This window comes from Bombus affinis, chromosome 4, assembly GCF_024516045.1.
Source record: "Bombus affinis isolate iyBomAffi1 chromosome 4, iyBomAffi1.2, whole genome shotgun sequence".
Lineage (NCBI taxonomy): Eukaryota > Metazoa > Arthropoda > Insecta > Hymenoptera > Apidae > Bombus > Bombus affinis.
Window position 1 is genome coordinate 12,663,723 of NC_066347.1, and position 20,524 is coordinate 12,684,246.

Sequence of the window (20,524 nt, forward strand, 5' to 3'; positions counted from 1 at the left end):
AAATTCCGCGACGACTCCGAAAAGGTGACATTATCGTAACTTCGCTTTTACAAGTCTCGCTTGTATTTGATTAATCCGCGCGTGTACATTTTCAGTGTGAACTCTACCGTGGAACAAACAGCGGAAAAATAATATTTGAACTAGCCTCGTACGGGTTACGATTTATCCATGCAACATTTCACTCTGTAACGTAGACGCGACAGCGTCCGCTCTCGCCGTACGCGCTCTCTATATAATTTTTACTACGACCGACTGCAATTTCGATTACTCCGCAGTAAATAAAATCCGATCCGGAAATAAAACAATTGAAACGACGATAAATGGTGTTCCATTTGTGGCTGGTAAAGCGTATCATTCTTTCTTCCTTTTTTTCGGTTTCTCTCCTATTTTCTACGTCGTTGTATCGTTGCTTATTCGCGCGTACACGCGAACACTTGCAAATCTTGTCACACGTAATAGAGCCTGCTAACGAAAAAAGCTGAAAAAGGAAAAAAAGGAGGAAAAACGGGAGAGAGTAACGGAGCAAAGATACACAGACGCGATTTATTCAATGAACGCACGTTATGAACGCGTACAGTTTGGCATCGTGTACGGATGTGTGTTGTATCGATTGCAGCCGAGGGCTGATACGAAGTGGCGCGAACAACGAAACGCGCCTAGTTTCAGAAACGCGGACACGTGTTTCGAAACGTTGCGGGACGAACGGAGAAATTAATGCAATGGCAAACGACCCTCGTAAACGTAAAAGGCCAGGCGGTAGCGTTAAAATTATACGATGGCCGTATCCAACGAATGCACGGCGGATACCTATCTCAAGTGTATTATAAATGTGATGAACGCGGCTCGCAAAGGAAGTAACGTGTATTATTTATAGCACGGCCGACTGAACGCAATGAAAATAAGGCGGCATTAGCCGGCCGGGGCTGCGAAAGTGAGGACCACGAATAATTCCACAGCGTGTAATCCTGCTGAAAATTACCATTTAAATTTCACTCCTGACCACGGCCGCCACGCGTTTTCCGCGACTGATGGGACGAGAGCCCTTGATTAACTGCGCTAAAATCCTCTCGCTTCGAGAACGACACTTCGTATTGTTTCAGTTTTGTTTCAGCCGGAATTTAGTTACCATTATCCTTCTGACACGTTACATCGGGACGTTCTCGAACCGAAAGTGACTTGCAGGGAAAATTTCGACGAATGAAATTTATCGATATGTAAAGTCTGGTACTGTTGACATATAGGTGTCGAAATTCTGTACGAATACTAGTTTATACAAGTGAGTAATTCATTCGTAGGATTAATCATGCTTATCGAAATATATTTCATTTATCTTTTTATATTTCTCTTCTCTGTTTAACCTTGATCGCATCATATAATAGTTATGCTTTGATAACGCGTTTTTCAACTGAAGAGCGTTGGCAAATCGTAAGATCGTTTCATTTATCAATGTTTTATATTATGTCAACATTTTTTTAGGAAATTTACATGATGCAACTTTAAACGAAATAGGGTGTTTGTATTTAAATATTTATATTTCGATTAAACATTCCTCAGATCCGTATTTAGCTTCAAACTTCCATCGAAATTTCCGTATTAAATTTCGTTATTCGTTATACTATATACAAAGCCAGGCAATGATGAATTCGATGTATTATTAAATCAAGTATACAGAACTCCGCAGAAATTAATGTATTTGATAGTTAATATCCAATATGGATTAAAAACGTGGAAAAATATACATTGCGAACTACGCTACCGATTTACAATTTTACACAAGGGCATAAAAATTCATATTCCAAAAAAATTTCAATAAGCGAGACAGCAATTGACAGTAATAGACTCGACGAGGGATAGTTGTTACATGCTTCAGATATTTCTATATCGTGAAAAAAGAAAAATAGAAATTCTACTAAAGAAAAAAATATGTAGATGTTAAAAAAGCAATAAAACCCAATAATTATAAAGAAACCAAGGCAGATATCGTAGGATAATTTTAATTTATAGTATAAATACAATTTAATAAATTTTATGTATGTACATTTCATTGGAAAGTTTTACCGTATACGGTAAATTTAGTAAAATTCAATATCTATATAAAATTCTGATGTACTAAATTGAACTAAAAGTTAAACTGAACAAATTTTATGGTAAACACAAAAATCGATTTTCGTGTGTCCTCTATGTTTCTACCTATAGGAAAATTACCGACAACGTACCTACTGTATTCTGTTCGAAATCATGAATAATTTCAGATATTTGCAAAGGCCGATTTAAATGGGGCATCCCGTATATTACACTATATAATTTTATTACGAATAGTTATCTTCGCTCGTAAAACATTTGCAATTTTTTTATCCGCCGATTATTTCAGTGTCGGGACATTATAGTCGGAACGAGCCGACAATTTAATCGAAATTCGTTTCGCTATTGCGAAATAACAGTTTTCACAGAACGATATTCCTTCGGTGAGCTTCTAGTAAACGCGGCATCCCTCTTATACGCGAACTTCCTTCCAGGTTAATTCGTTGTAATCTCTTCGTTGAAATTTCCAACTTCTAATACTTGGGTTCTACCCACGACGCACTGCGCGAAAGGCTTAACACGAACACACACGCATAACACACAAGAGTTTCTTGAACGCTCTAAAGTTTCCGAAATTCCGGTTTATCATAATACGCTGATAGCTATATATATATATACGTTTTTACGCGCCTCCAACGCGCTTCTAACAGAAAATGGATAATATTTAGGCGATCTATACGATGGCGAAATTTGTACAACGCATATGTAATAACGGCGTATGTTCGCATCGAATTCAGCTGATACACGAGCTTCTTAAACTGTTCGCTTAATTTAAGTTCATCGAGCAATATTCCTTTAATAATTTCTTTACGAATATTCGAAAAGAAATTTGACAAACTTGAAACTCAGTTTCACTGCTTCTTTTAGTCGGGTTATTAATTCAATTATGTACCTTTCTTCCTTTATCGTTTATTAAATTAGCATACGTCAGTGAAAAAACAATGAAAGATTGTTGAACTGAGAGTATTTAAAGTATTGGTATAATTCTTCCGTTTCGTAAAGATGAAGCAAGTTTTTAACACTAGAACTACCGATAGTTAACACGAAGCTATTTCTATCAAAACCAATCAAAATGACTGGTCTTTAAAAAATACGTAATAATGGAATATTTTTATATTTATTGATTTATTATCTTGTCACAGAAGGAATTCCATGTTATGTAGTAGATTTTTGGTATTATTAATCCATCTGGGACCATGATCCCTAAAGGAGGGTTGACACATTTATAAAATTGTATAAACAGTTACTTTGACTGGTATGGTATTTTTAGCGTTAAGTATCGAAGATTGAGATGAAACGTTGTATTTGATACAATGATATTTATATCGAGTCGAGCAATATCTAAATATAAATAAAGCAATTAGTTACAAGAATATTAATTAATATATCGCTGATATAAAAAACAAATCACACGAGATTTTATCTCTCCTCTCCAAGAGGTATTTTGTCTGCTGTTCACCTGCAATACAACATTCATGTAAAAATGTATAAATTACGAATCAACGTATGGATGTAGGTATATTTACAAATCGAACCACGTTCTTTTTTAGTTCATGAATGCGAACGAATCAATGCACATCACAGTGACAGCATTGGGCAAGAGAAATAATGTAACTCTGTTTATCGTCGGAGCGTTTACTCAATTTCCGACTCACAATCAGCCGCGGTAATCCGATTTCTGATAAAAAAGGAAGAAAAAAGGGAGAGAGAAACGAAAGAAGAAAAACGCTGATCGGAAGTGTGCATCGTATCGGCGCGATACGATTATTGAAATTACGGTGAACGACAGATACGGGAAGGGGCAGGGGAGAGAAGGACGACGTTTATCCAAATTTATGGCGGATTCGCGTCTACGTCGGATTACGAATGCACATTTTACAGGAATTCAAGCGTTTCGCGTACTCGCATCCCGCTAAAATATTTTCGCAGAGCCGGTTGGCGAAGGCCAAATGGATAGAGTGTCCCAGCTGGAAACAACCGAATGAAATACACCGACGTGTTACGAGAATCGTTGCGATAATTTTTGCTCATCGAGCGGCGGTGAGGTCAAATTGCTGCCGCATCTACGATCGAGCAACTAGCTCCGTTTTCATTCGCGGGTCAACGATATCGCGCGAACCATGGAACGGTGATTAAATCGCGTTTCACTCACCATCCTTTCGAAACCGGAAGTACGTCGATGCGACACGACGTTTTTTACGCGACGTCTGCGTTCGGTTCTTCGCGTTCGTCGATGACTCGTTAGGCACGTTACTCGTATCAAAAGGTTTTCGTTCAGCATCTTCTTTTTCCGCATTACGCGTCTTTAGCTTTCGTGAGAATTATTTTGCTGATAGAATCTTTATGGTACCACTATGACGCTTTTGGTAATTGATAATAAACGAGTTAGACGAATTAGAAGACATAAAATATATTTTGTGCCCTCTTTCAAAGAATATTTGGCTTGTTCGTTTGTATGTAATTATTTTCAATTATATTAAAATAAATATTGGTAGGAATATTATGAGAAATAATAAGATAAATAACGATCAAATTTGAATTGTCCGAGATTGTAGAAGTTACTGTTTTATATAAGAGTGCGATGTTCTATGTACTTTTATGTTTGATCGTTAAAACGTGTTTATCAGTCATTATCGATCGCTGCTTGAACTTCTTAGTTAGATATCTTTTTCTGTATCTGAACGATATTATCTATAGGTATACGATGAAACGTTTGAGAAAGATGGAAGAACGCGAAGACTGAAATAAGAAATACTTTAACATACATTCGAGATTAATTAGAAAGATTCTACGTTATAGCCGGCAAATATTTATATGCGAAAGATCAACCATCACGGAAAACACAAAAGATTAATAAACCAACTGTAAACTATAAACCATAGAAACCATGAACGCGTTAATCAGCTTAAAATATTTCAGCTCGTTTTTTTGGAACGTTTTTTTGAAACGTAACGTTTCAAAGTTGCAAAAAGGTGGTCGAAATTAAACATGTGAAATAATAATTCGCTCATTGTCGTGTATAATCAATGGAAGCAACGATCGTTCGCATTAATACTTTGCTAAATGAATGGCACAAACGGAGCACGAACGAAATTATCAATGATATTTTGAATATGATTAAATAAAATAAAGCAGTACGCAGGGAATTCTCGCTATATCGTCGATTTATCAAACAAAATAAACCCCAGGAAACCGATAATAAGAATATTGTACGAGCAAAAACAATGAACGATCGAATTGACATGTAGGATTAGAACGTTCGAACGATGATCAGCGCGACAAATTTTCAACCGAGCCTGATATATGTTAATTTAATAATAAATATCGCGTTACTTGGTACTCGTTGACGCGAGAAACACACAATCAGAGATATGGGAATGCATGTTCCATCTGTCGTTGCCAGATCCAGTATTTATCTCGTGTTAACGATTCGTTGTACGACAATGCGCGCAGCGTGACGTGTGATTGAAATTATTTTTGGGGATAATAGCGTCCGCGCGCGACCGGTTAATTAATTCGATGCTTCCGGCCAAAAAATGGTATTACAAGTGAGAACGACGGAAATTACAGATGCATTACATATTTACGAAGTCGGCGGAGGCCTGTACATTAACTCCACATTTGCACGGGTCAATTAGCTCCGCGATGAATAATCGTCCAAGATATACGTAAAACGATTCTTTCAACGCGATATTGATATTAAAGATGAAAATTTTAAATAAAAAGCTATTTATAACTCGATGACAGTTTTCACAGCTTCTCTCGTAAATCGTAAATTTGCGAATAAATTTTTAGAAGTTTCATTAAGCTATGTAGGTATATTTTTATACTGACAACTATGATTTTTTCTATACTGTCTGAAAACAAGTATTGGATCGAATTAAAAAATCTACGATACAAACAGCTCGAAGACATTGAGGTGCAAGAATCAAATAAATATTTTACAAATTTCCTAATGACTACATTTATCGATTACAAAATCCATTGAGAGCAGTACAAAATTTAGCTAATGCATTTACACGAAATTATAATTATCAATTTCAATTTCTGCCTATCATTATTCAAAAAGCACAACAAATTTAAGAATTTTATTCAAGTTACTATATTATGTATAAGAAACAGTAAAACTTTATACTTTTCCATCTTTCTAACAAATCGAGAAAGAGCTGTTTCCATTAAATAACGCAAATATTCTGTACAACGACGTTATATCAATATTTGTTCGATTAGATTAAACGAGCATCAGAATTTTATTGGCATAGGTTCTACCAAAGCATCCAATTTATGACATGTTGCGACATAGAGCAACCAACGGATCTTTTTCTCAGCGTTATCTTAATAACTTGAGCCATTCTCTAATTATACGCGGAAAACACGTTTGTTATGAATGACGATTTAACCCTTAATATCGTAGCCTTAGCCTTAATGTCAAAGCATTAGCACTCTGCCGATAAATGCCAGAAAGAGACAGTAATTTCGGGGATACATTGTTTATGCAGAAATTACGTATTTGCGGCTTTATAAGGAACACCCGGTTCCCTCGATGATCTCAAACGTTGCAACGATGTACGCTTTGCTGTTCTTGATTGCCTTTGGTTCGCCGATATTCTGTGCGGTTTCCACATATGGTTCGAGTGAAGTTTATTTTATAATTAATTCTATTTGCGTTAGATTTTGTTTTATTCTATTTTATGTAAGATGGCAAGTTTGAAAGATTGCGACAGATTATTTGAAAATTTGTCCAATTAAATTCGACCAACGTTCCGATAGTAAATTAACGTGTTGTTTATTAACGAATTGTTAGGTATATCATGTGTGTAGCGATTCATTAAGATACATTAGTTTGAGTGTCGATTTGATAGTCTTTAAATAAAACGAAGCGAACAATCAGTAACGCTGTTAATTATGTGTACTATGTTTACGTTTATGTTGAACAGATGTTCGTTTTAATTGTTTTATAATATCGGCGCATCAGTTACAACGTTCAATTTTCTTATCGCGTTTAATTCTTCTAATTAGTTGCATAAAATATAGGTAGGATATAGAGGTATCTTTTTCGAAATTAACAAATATTTCATTTTATCCGTTGGAGGCAGAAATTGTAACTAGATCTATTGTCTATATCCCTTAAACTCTCAATTAAATGCATCGTAACTTTATCTTCCGCGTAATCAAATTAATATTTTCTGTAAATAATTAAGAAAATTAATGGAAAGACGCGGAAGGAAACAGGGACATGCAGAGTGCCTCTATCAAAGGAATTAACCGAGCGAACTTATCAACGTATCGATATCGCGCAAAACGCATTAAACGATTCGTCTGATTTGAATGTTGTACAGCCGATTACGGAAAAAGAATCGTCTCGGAGTCAGCGAGATTCCCGGAACCGGCAGAATCCAGGATTATTGGAGGGGAGAAGGTCGCCATAGAGGAATATCCATTTGCGGTTAGTATAACGTGCGATCGATCTTCACGGTCGATTTGGCATTTAGAAAATCGTTGCCTCTCGTCGCAGGTCTCGTTGCAGAACAATGGTACGTTTTTCGGTCACCAAGTTGAGCATTTCTGCGGCGGCAGTATCGTCGGGGAAAAGTGGATAATAACGTCGGCGCAGTGCGCTCTCAGGCAAGATTAATACATACCGCGTTCTCGACGAACGATTTTCATGTGCACACGATTCGTACACGCGTCTTTCCTTTTTTTCATTTTTTATTTCCTTTTCCTTATCGCTTTACAGGCTAGAAGCGAAGGCATTTCACGTGAGAGCGGGCACGTCGCGTTATTACGAGGGTGGTGACATTTATGGTGTCCAAAGCGTCGTGATACATCCCGCTTTTAACGCAATTAATTACGACTACGACGTTGGTCTCGTTGAGGTAATACATTCTCGCTTGTCGCGTTACTGTACGTGTCATCGCTATTTAGTGACCGCTACGAGTGTCAAGATATTATCGAAACGAACGTTGAAAGCGGAGAACGTATCAAAAGGTGTAATTAATAATCGATTCGTTATTTACAAAATTAGTTTTTTTACATCTTTGATATTTTTGTTAAAAACGAAACTTCGTATCGGTTGTAATGTGCACTTTGCTGTTAGTTAGCTTCGTTCGTAATCGTAAATGTGTATTTTAATTCCGTGATTCATTTTATCAGTGTGAATTATTGAACACTGTGAAATAGTATTTAGCGTCACAACGCATTAAACAGAAACGGACAGTTTAAGTAAGTTAAGTTTAAGTAAGAGATTACATCCTTAATTATTCATAGTCACTGAAGACTATCTCGTCTATCGTAGCTTTCGATTTCGTTGAATTTGCATCCCCCTTAAATAAATCCTAAGCTCAAACAAGAATCTAGTAACATCTTGAAAAGATGTGATAATAATTCAGTAATAAAAAAATGAATTATTCGATAGATATTTCACGTTCACCTCGTTAAATAAATCATCGATTACATTTATCATTTATTATTTCCTGTAACATGTACTACACTAATATTTCTTCTGACGTAGCTGTCCGACATTATAACGTACGATAGCACGAAGCAGCCCATTAAATTGCCCAAAACACATTCGATGATCGACGACGATTCGCTGGTTAAAGTTCTCGGTTGGGGTATATTCGAGGTAACTACAATCCGAAAAACTTTCGGATTAACGTGTTTCGAAACAGTATATAGGAACGCTGCCGTTTATTACAGTTATTCGGTCCGGTCTCGGACGTACTTTTACATAGTACGATGCGGAAAATTAATAACCAGGACTGTGAGGAAGCTAGTGGTGGTGACTTATTAACCAACAGGATGTTTTGTGCCTTATCGGACACTGCTAGACCCTGCGTCGGGGATTCTGGCTCGTCTCTCATTTTTCAGGGCACATTATTCGGTGAGTTTGACTATTCGTTAAAATTTGATCTCCCTTTTCTTGATAATATGCAGCACATTCTGTTTGACTCGAAAACACTTGTTTTTTCAGCCGTGTGTTTTAATTATTTTAAATCAATATCAATCGTGTTTCATTTCGATATTCGACACGTTTATCGATTATGAGCGACGTTGTTGACATTTACAGGGGTGGTGTCCTGGAGTCGATCATGCGACAGGCAGTATCCAACTGCTTTTACAGCTATAGCAGAACTAAAAGATTGGATCACCGACATAACCAGTATATCTTGATTTCCCGTGTATTCGAGATCGTAACGCGATGTAGGATATATTACGACTCCCTTGTAATATTTGCTGCATTGTAATGCAGCTTCCTTTGTGATATTCTGAAAGAACTTCAAGTTCCTGTAGATTTTATAGTAGAACAGTCTTCTTCGAAACGTCTTGAATTTGAAATGTATCTTAAAATAATGGGGAATATGTGAATTAATTTTTCAAGAGAGGTAGATGTATGATATCTTCGATGAGTAATATCACTGTATAAAATATGTATTGTAAAATAAAATATGCATATATCCTGTATATATAATTGCACGATATACGTGACTATTTTCTCTGTTTCCCGCTTTTCTCGTGCGAGAGTATGAAAAGAATTTTACACGAAGCTTGGCTGCAAACGCTTTATTAGAAAGTCATAAGCAAATATTGAACGTAGCATGCAATGGATATTGTAATAAAGTAACGGATTCTGTATTGCAGAATATTTAGAAAGTTGATAGATGACTCGGTCAGATGTTGATATTCTACAAAAATTTTTGAGAAATCCACGATGCGATAAATTCTATATTATCGATGTCTAGTCTCTGTCAACAGTGGCATCGCAAAAATATGTCATTTTTATATGAGAAATTAAGGATATTAGGTATCAGTCGTGTTAAATTGTTTCAAGATACGAGATATTATATAGAAACAGATACAGTAAACACGGTAGATTTTTTGTATTCCGTAATACGTATAGATTCATTTTATGCTCCACTTAATATTTGATTGTAACTTTGTAATAAAATGTTTTCAGCTAAACTTCGTGTAACTTCTTTCCCTCCTTTTTCGTCTTTGGATCATGCTGCTACAACGTGTTGAGAAAAGCAAGAAATACTCTGTATATTCTTACAATCTAGTGAATTTGTACGAACATTTTTCTTATTAGAAAATCAATAAAACTTCAACAAGAATTATGAAGATGTACGAGGTGTTTCGAAAAAAAGCGGGAGAAAATTTGCTGAGAAATAGAATGTTTTAAACATTCTGTGTGTCGAGAGATTTATCGAAGCAGAGTGTAGAACGTACGAGACAAAATATCGATGCTCTTCTGCAGGGAAACTGATAGAAATCCGTATAAGCCGAGAAGAGAAACATTTCCCAGGATGACATTGGAAAGACACAGAGAAAGAGAAAGAGAGAGAGAGAGAAATGTTTAATTTCGAACCTCCTCGAGACGTCGCGGCGTGAGCTGATAGCTTTCGACTGGCCATTGCAATAATCCTATTAAACCGCAGACACGATCCAATAACTTTTCTGTCACTGGCTGCTTGCACCGTCATCCGTTCGACTGTTATTTTTATTCCGCGATCCAGTGGTCATATTCGCTCAGGATACGGATACGCGAGAAGCTAAAATAAATCAACGCTGGATTATCATTTCCTTTGACAGCTCAAGCGACATCATAATTAATGGTAAAAGGTAATGGACGCGAGTAATCGAGATTGGTAAAGAATTGGGAAAAGAAGAAGAAAATTAGGTAAACATATGAGAATGAAGCAAATTGTGTACAAAGCAAGATGCAACTATTTTTTATATTTGATTTTGTTATTGAGAATTATTTTTCCGGGGTTGATAGCGATCTTTTAGCAAATAACGTTCGAACAAAAGGAAATAATTTGTAATTTTAAGGTTCGTACGATTTCGGATATTCAACTGGAGAACAATAAAAGGTAAAGTCGAATTCAATGATTCTGAATCTTATATAGCTTATATAAAATTTCAATCTTTTCGTCGACTTTCGTCATCTATTATTTATTATCCAATAAATGTCAAAATATTGGACGCTCGAAGATTGTTCGTATTTAACGATTTTAAAGAATAGAATTTATTTAAATAGACTATTAATTTTATAAAAATGTATTAATTTTCTATTCTAGTACATTATTCAGTACAGTTATATATTTCACTTCACGAGCAAAAAGAATTAGCGTGTCTTGTCAGATTTTTTCAATTTTCCTTCACAAAATCAAAAGAAAAAGAACCATATGGATCTCATAAGTTGTAATAATCCTTAATCCCTTAAATAACATAATTTCTGAAATCGATCAAGTAACGCACAAAATACAAAATTAGAAGGAAATATCGCTCCTGTCACGAAACATTCTCGCCGTTTTTCGCTACCAATTCGATAGCGCCAATTGCAACCAACGACGCGCTATTTGTGTTGAAATTATCCGTTGGAAGTATAAAGTAAATCGTTCCACAAATAATTTGGAGCAGCGATTCGACCGATCTTTTTTATATCGGGAAAATCATTGAAAATCGTTGGAGCAATCTTGCACGAGCGTTTTAATTCTCGTCGACGCCAGGTTACCGCGACACGGCGCGTCTCAGTGAACCGCAGGATTAATCCGAAAACCATGGCTCCGATTCAATAAACTTTCCGACACCTTATTCATTTACGAGCGCTAGTCGCGAAAGCTCGTTTCACTCGGTCGACTATTTCCGCAGCGTCAGAGGACAAAGGAGAACCGGTTCGATACTCCGCGCCGGCGAGACGCGGACGAGCAAAGATGCCAAAGATGAGAAACTACGGCTGATATTGAATTAACCTTAATGCACAGGTAATGTCATCGCGACTATTGCGACAGAGTTATTACGTCCAAGTGACGCAATGCGTATTACGTGCCTGTTACAGAATGGTAGCGCGCATGAGAGCGTTGCTTCGTTTTGGTAAGAATCCTAGCCAAGAGGCACATTAAGCTGGAAAACATTGCTCTCTGTATCAAAAAACTGACATTTGCTGGCGAGAATATGGAAAATTTATGGTAATGGTTGCTGTTGATATCTTGCGTGTAATTATTTAGCTGGTGAAACGAGGATTCGAGGATTGCTTTTTGTAAGATATTTACTCGGAGAAGCGTATTTTGAGAATAGTACATTGAATATGATTTGTACTGAAAATTTGGTATTTTAAACCCCTTAATATATGAATTTCTCTTTGATTTAATAGTGAAACCGAATAAACTTTTTGTAATAAAAGACAATTGAGAATGAAATTCGGCGTACAATATATATTTTTTATAACGTAATATGGATCATATATGTACGTACTTTTTAGTACGAAGTATTCGAAGTAATTCGGATCTACAAATAGATCAAAGGCTAAAATAATCGCTCAAATTAAAAACAGTCTAAATTAATGTTCGTATGTGCGATGGGTATGTGTATTAAGTAGCCGATATTTGTAATTAGAAAAGAAAGTCGAAGAGGAGAGGATACAATTATTGTCGGAGAGTGTATTAATACTTTTTACCGTCGATTTTCGTTAGTATGGATATAGCGAGGAAAAGAATTTATTTGAATATCAGTACCTTCGATATAGTTGATAGATCGATACATGCATAAATAATTTTCTTATACTTAAGCATGTTTGTGATTATTTCTGAAAATCACCGTATTAGTGTATTTAGTATTTCATTCACACGTGTGTGGTCGAAGTTCTTGAATTATAAATACTCGTATTTTTATATTCCGATATTCCGTTTGATCAGCTGTGCTGATACGAGTGATCGGCTTTGCCGAATAATTTATGACTAATATTTAACTTTTTAATTTTAGTATTACAAAACTGATAAGTGGAGATCCGTGAGATAGTCGTTTCGGGCTTTTGTTGCGAAAATAAATAAATACAAAGTATTTTGCTCGTATTCTATACTAAGATAAGTAGGACATTTAATATCCGAATACTTAAGACATTTTCTATGAATTTTATTTTCAACGTAATGAGACAAGACTATCGTAATTATATCGGCAAAATTTGAAATGGGCTTGAATCGATCACCAAAATGTAATATTTGAACAGCCAATTACCCATTCTACTAATAAGCCACAATATTACAATAGGACGATTTTTGCAACGATTGATAATTGTTGTTAAATTATTACTTAATAATCAATAACAAAATTTAAAAAAATGTCATACGATACACGTAGCACATTCATAAAAGTTTTCCACAAGTGTGTAAATACCTTCATGAGTCATTGTACATGTTTTACTACCTGTAAAGTTTAGTTAGAAATTTCACCGTCCTATTGTACCGATGCTTTCAACGAAACATCTTAGACAACAGTTTCGACCTATCTTTCACGAAGTATCTCGCGGATAATCAGACTTCTCGCGGGGGAAAGCAAAGAGAAGAAGAAAGTCGCGTCACGAAGCCGTGGAGAAAATAGTCGGCGTGCCGGCTTTATCGCGAGCGTACGATAGGGGAAAGGAGTTTCAGGACGGGCAATGAAGCCGAAATTTCTTCCTGTGGTGGCTCGATTAACCTCTAGAGCGCGGGGTGGTTGATAATCATTCCGTAGAAGGAAGCAGGTTGCGCGCAACATCCACAGCACGACTAGAACATATCAGAATGCGGTGTCGCAAGAAGCCACACCGTCGCCGGGGACACTTATTGCGACAATTTGGCAAGATCTTCGGCAATATTAGCGTTGCTTCGAGTTATCCCACGCCCGGAACACATTCGCCTGGCTCTTTTCGGTACGTTAGAAACTTAATAATATAAAACGAAGCAACGAGTGAACAGCGGACGCGCACAATGAAGAAACCGGCCATCTTGAGGTTGGTGCCGGTTGCAACTGAAGAAATAAAAGAGAGGAAAGCTGTAGGTAGAGACCAGAGTTTGCACGGTCTGGAGATTGTATCGGAATTTTCTCGGAGTTGACCAAGACTACGCGAGCTCTGTAATTACTGTTTGCCCCCGTTGAGAGTGCACGGAATGGATACGTTCCGGTTGCGCCGTGCTTTATCGTTTTTGGTTCCATGCAATGATCGTGATACGTATCTGTTAATATTGGTCCGTTATATACGGTGGGGCAGCTCGCTGGCAGATTTGCATATTTGCTGCTACGCAAATAAAAGGTATTATGGGGCAGCAAAGAACGGAGAGTAAAGAACGAAATGGTTTCGTATGAATGGCCGTTGCGTATATCTTGTTAACGGAGAAAACCTGAGTGGATAACAGCGATCGCTATCAATTATTTTCGAGTGCAGCAACAAAAGGCATATAGGTAATAATTCCATAAAAATATCGTATACGGATATATTCGTGTAGGATCTGATGAACAGAGAGAAATTCAGTGATGTAGAGGTAAATATTTCTGGACTTTTCTAAAGAATTAATTTTAATCGCTGATTATTTCATTCGTCAAAATTTATATAGATATGTAATTGTAGATATTAATATATAAATATCACAATTTATTGGACAATTATTGGATACAAATGCACACCGTTTATGTAGAAATAAGTCACGAATAGCATATACCGATTATTTCAAATCTTTCGATAAACAAAAAAATACAGACTGAAATTTTATTCGGGTAAAATAGTCCTCAATTTTCATTTCCCTTATTCCTGTTCTTTACGATTACTGTCTCGCGGCAACAGTTTCGCTTATAACTTTCATTTCAAGTTGGAGCATCATCGAGCTCCGACATGTCGCTGGTTTCGGTATATGGCTACAATAGAGGCGCGTTGGATAATTCAAAGGACATTCGTACCGTTCGCGAAAATCCACTCGTACGATGGTCCATAGATGCCGCTCCATTCGAGATCCGAGAATATCTCGGTGGAACGAGCAATATAAATGTACGGAGTTGCTGAATAGAACGGAGGATGTCTAGTGTGTTTCTCCGCCGTGTGACCGTTTTTCTTACTTTACGTCGTTTAAGCGAGGGCGATGCGGCATGGCGTGGCGTGCGGCACGCGCTAACGAAAATTTAAAAGCGTTATCAGACGGGAAGCTCGCGACTTCTGAAAGCGGGGACACTCGTTTAAGAGTGGTTCTCCGTGACAAATTCCTGATTTGCAACTCCATCCCGTTGGCCGTTTGTCGGTGCGCCGCTATAAAAATTTAACAACAGACGAATGGCACGCATTACTTAAGATTACGCTTGCCCGCTTCTTTGTAAGGACTTTAACGTTCCTCCGTCCTCTTCTCACTGTCGCTTGAAGATAAATCGATGCTTTTGATCAACGGAAATGAGAACGTTTCAAATACATTGTTTTCATATGCAACAATTGACGATAATATATCGCATTTAAATTGGACAATTATATATCATATTCCCAATACATCAACCAAAACATTTCATCCTTTCGTTCAATAACATATAGGAGCATTCAAATAGATGGCATAAATTTGTTGATAATACGATATAATCTTATTCGATTGATCTAGAATATTACACGTTTAAGCAAACCCGCGCAGAATCTTAATTTCTCTATAGAACGTATCTAATTTCTTCTTCGATGCAAGAACAAATAAAAGTGTCCAGCTTTGAAGAATCCTCGAAGCATCGGAATACCGGTTTTATATTTATCTTTTACAATTCGTCCACAATGACGATGCTTCCATGTAATTTGCCGTTGTTGGAAAATGAGGAACGTCCTCCGGCCGAAACCAACATCGACGTTAATGCGATACGCGATAACGCGACATAACGCACCCGATGCAATATGTATTTTGATGCATAAATCATAAGCATGATATTAAAACTGAGAGAAGCGAGTCCGTGGGGGCGGATACGTGGACGAATTCGCTCCTATATATCGGCATACGTTTCAAATCCATCGAGGAAGAGTTGAATCCTAATGTTGTATGAAAAGTAGCCGGCCAGCGACCAGACGTCGTTTTCTATCCAGTGACCTTGCGCATTATGTTTCACCTATTGATACTTAATATCCGTACACGTTGCAACTTTATCCGGAAAGCGAGAAAACACGATATCGGACCTACGGATGGAAATTTAGTGAAACGAATCCGTTTCTAAAAGAATGGGCATCGAGAATATCCAAATATTTCTCTTTGGAAGTACGTTTAGGCAGGGATAATTAGTTGAAATACTGGACTACGCTCTCTGTATCGATATAGACCGACTGAAAAAGTGGAACGAAACGGAGAAACGTAATACGCGGAAATTTAAACGTACGTACAGTTTTTTAGTGGACGACAGTTTGACAAATCCTCCTATCTAGGTCGAAGTTAGCGTTTTAATGTAGATACATACGTACGAACTGATATGTAAACATGGTACCTCTACTGGATAGTTCATTTAAGTAGACTTTATGTGCGGAAATTCTGATATAAAATTTATCATTCGATGCACGTAGAGATCAAATTACAGCAGAACTGCCAGTATTGGTATTCCTGCTATCCAAATGTTCCAGTATTCGAACATTCTACTACTTAAACGCTCCATTATCTAAATAGTTCTTCGTTACTCCGATGTGAAATCGATATTATAGGGTCAACACCTTGTGTATAATAGGACGCAAGAGAAAGCATATAATGCTATCTGTAGACTAAGATACGGTTTAAAAACTAGAATGCGGTAGTAGTGTCAGAAAAGTTGCAAGATACGACGCTGTTGAAGACACTTTCATCTTGAAATATATTTACCATACACAAATATATTTAGCAGGTATTCAAATGATCTTATTTTTGTCTATCTGTTATATCACAGACCTTTCGTTGCATTTTCAAGAACATCTTTCTCAAAAGACAACTATATCAAGGTAACTGTCTCCTTTTAATTAGAGAATTTTCATCCAGGAACACTCTCATACAATCAATATACGCATATTTGCATCTGAGAAACACGATGATCGAACGACTTTCGTCGTAGTCCCATATTTAACAAAAAAAAGTTGTGTAATTCGATTTCCGTTTGTCAAACAGAACCGAATAAATATCAGTCAAAGTACTTTGGTTTCGATTACTACAAACTTATCGGTGATGCTTCTCCAAATTGTTATCAGCATGTACTACGTAGAAAATGATACGTCAAAAGGCAACCCAGCCACTCATAGTTCCGAAATCGATACACGCCGAGTGCTTGCTTTGAAACAGTACACAACGACAGGGAGCGCGCGGTTAAGCAGTCACCCGAATCAGTCGAAGATTTACGATTCCGCGATTGATGTATACGATCACGGAGATTTTGGCAAAGTTCCCCGACGACATGATGTGCAAATAATCCCAGCAGGCCCCTCGACATTTCGCCTCTGGCCGTCTGCTTCCTTCTATTTCACTTGGACGACCCTCGCAAAACCAAGCAGTTTGGTGGCTCCTGTCGTGCGTGACATACCCACAGACGAGATTCCACTCCGTAGTGCTATCCCTCCTGCTTAGCTGTTGGAAATATGGCATGGTCTCGGCAGTAGGAATACGAACTATCGACTAACACAATTCGTCCACTGCTAGGACAGTTTTATCACTGGGATGTAGAAACCAAGCACTTAAGGCAACAACCTTAGTCAGAACATAGTGGAGGTTCAAAGCTTGAGTTATTCTACTTACGACGTGGATCGAGAAATTTTAGAGCCAAAGTAAATACATATATAGCAATTATTATGTTGCGTGTGTACGAGATTCTAAAAACGTTCAAGTTAAATTAAAAAATGTGAAATTTAGCGGAAGATTAGGTGACACGATAAAATTAATAGCTATTTAGACTAAATAAAAATGTTATATTTCTAATTAGTTTCGTGGCCCGCATGACGGAGAACTTGGTGTTCGCGAAGTTGACACGATTTTAAGAAATCTTCGAGTATAATTTTTGGTGTCAGGGATTGTGTAATTAGTTGCTTTCTTCTACGAAATACGAGCCTGCCTCGCAGTAGGTGCTGTTAACCTACATCGGCAAGAAAAGGTCTGAAAATAAGATTTTTAGTGGCTAGAAAATGTTAAGACCGTGCCTTCTGTGGTTCAGCCGAATAATTGAGTTAGTTCTTGTCATATTGGCAAACGTTTGAATTCCATGGAGACTACGATTTGTTGGTACCAGTACATTAGTACCTTGCTATTTAAGGGGTAAGTATTTAAAGACATTGAATCCCGGGGTCATTGAATCCTATATCTCAGGAATAGTGCACTCCGAATACTATCGATCCAAGGCCGGTGGATCATAAATACTAGAATCATGAGTTCATCGAAAGCTATTTTTTAAGGAGATACCTGGGATTCGACAATCTCAAAGTTCCGATCCTACTGTACAGATCTTAATGATCTCGGGGTTTACTTTATGGATTTTAATGATCGCACAACTTTATCGTATATGGTCTAGTGATTTTGGTAATTTCACATGAATTCCAGGGACATCGAGATATCGTACGATCCACTGATCCTCGAAACTTGGTATATATGTCTCGATGCTTCAGAGTTTGGGTTATCTGTGTCTCTATATATACAGAATATTTGATAGACTTTGAACTATTGGTCGCACGAATATTGTCCCATTCCAATCCAAGTCGCGTCAGCGGAATTCAACGATGATATCTATTGGCAAAGTCGCGACTTTTTCGTCACCGTTTATCTTAACATCTGAGCAAATGCTTTAAAGGGCGATGCAATCCGGTATCCGGAAGCACGTAAAATGTAACGATGCGACGGCTAATTAATTACAGAGCGAATAGTCGTTTGACTTACTAGATGGAACCGCGAGATAATTTACCCGCGACCAATTTTATATTTCAGTTGTCCACAACCGAATTCCTGCTAGCCTGCGTCATCCTTAAAATATTCGGCGTACATCTGCGTGATATTACGTAATATTATTTGTAATAAAATTTAATTAACTTCGCCGTCGCCACAGTCACCAATGTCACGAGTTTCTGCATAATATGCGATGGTAAATTACATTTGACGTAGCATCGCGCAACGCTCATTTCTATCTACCGTAATAACGCAGAATTGAACACGATGGCGCTATCGACGATTAGCTTCCGTGCCTCGTTAAGCCCACTAGTCGTGTCTCATATTTTTACGAAACTTTTCCTCGATTCTAGCTTCAATTCCCAACGAGGCTCGCGACCAACTATTCGCTGCCGCGATCGATTTGCTGCCCCTTGTATTCAAACCGCTCGTGCACGTATCGCGTCGCATCGCGAACAGTTATTTCCCATGGCTGTCATTGTCCGGTTAAATTAATTCATTAAAACTGACAGGCTCTGCAAATGCTGACGAATGGAATTAAAAAGGAAACACGGCCGATATGTACGCATATCAGCTCGATATTTTCTCCACGTCGATTTTATATTATAGCGGACGAGAGGGCTACGAAATGCGACTAGTGTTTCGTTTACCTTAAAAAGCGATGTGTTACAGCTCGCGATAGATTTTAAACGATCGTTTACTTTTGAAGAAATGTATTTTAGGTAGAAAATTACCATTGTGAATCGAGATACAAATGGAGATTGTGGTCGCTATAACTCGCACAAAGTATAATATATTACACATATACAATGTGCAATAACAGGACTGATATTTGTAATCGTAAAACCTTATAGAATTGTTTTATTATTCGATGATTATTCATTTTTGAATTATGAAATGTGAATGAATTTGATTCACGAATGAAATTTCAAAATGTTATATTTTCATAAAATATATTCATAAAATGTTTCTATAGATGTTCATATACTTTTTCGAGCTACCGTATTTCTAAAACGCATTGTATTAATTAAAACTTACTTCTCAGGCTATCCAAATCATTTCAATAAGCAAAATCTACTAATTGTAAGTTCCTTTTACATCTGTTTGCGAGGTGAAACGAAATTGGCTTGTTAGCAGACGTGCGGGTAGCTGGTATTTCGCACAATCGGATTCGTGTTTTCAATCTACACTTTACAAGTTACACGCTGACGGCGCGGCAGCGTGAATGTCTGTGGCAGCGGTCGAACGATCGAGAACCGACATACGAAGCGCGAACCTTGATTATTCCGGTGGTTACTTCGCGGAGTTTCCCAATCACTTACGAAGCGGGATTACTCGTTCCAGTTTCACATCTCACCAAATTTCTCTCACATATCGTCGTAACACATCATACGGACCTCTGTGTATGTACGGAGAGATAGGATTACAATCATACGAAGATCTGATCGATCACTTTTTCGCGGATAACGTGGCCATAAGACTCTCGATGAAAAATGAAGACATTCATGATTTTTCATGGTGCCTGAAAATTCGTTGCACTCCGTACCACTTTCGTTCCTTATAAATATAAAATTATAATACTAATTTATATATATTAAGAACTTCGAACTTTGCTCTATAACATGGCCTAATAGATAAGTTGATCGTTAATTTTTACACAAAAAGTATCAGACTATGCCACTAAGAACTTCGATCGCATCGAAAAATAAACTATCTGTAATTATTTATCGGATTTAGAAAATGAACTTTGGTTTTACCTATTTTCTTCGTGCTTTAGTAACAAATACTCTGTCATA

General features: G+C 37.2%; 1 protein-coding gene across 2 annotated transcripts; it reads left to right on the forward strand.

Moving 5' to 3' along the window:
• The first annotated feature begins 6,424 nt into the window (after positions 1-6,424).
• LOC126915146 (trypsin-7-like) lies at positions 6,425-11,070 on the forward strand. Of its 2 annotated transcripts, none has more exons than XM_050719584.1 (5): positions 6,425-6,716; positions 7,422-7,528; positions 8,594-8,707; positions 8,782-8,965; positions 9,152-11,070. In XM_050719584.1, the coding sequence occupies exons 1-5, from the start codon at positions 6,626-6,628 to the stop codon at positions 9,253-9,255; spliced, it is 600 nt and encodes a 199-aa protein (XP_050575541.1). In that variant the 5' UTR covers positions 6,425-6,625; the 3' UTR covers positions 9,256-11,070. The 2 variants fall into 2 exon arrangements, with proteins under 2 accessions (XP_050575541.1, XP_050575542.1); XM_050719585.1 differs by having other exon boundaries at positions 6,438-6,710.
• The last annotated feature ends 9,454 nt before the right edge of the window (positions 11,071-20,524 follow it).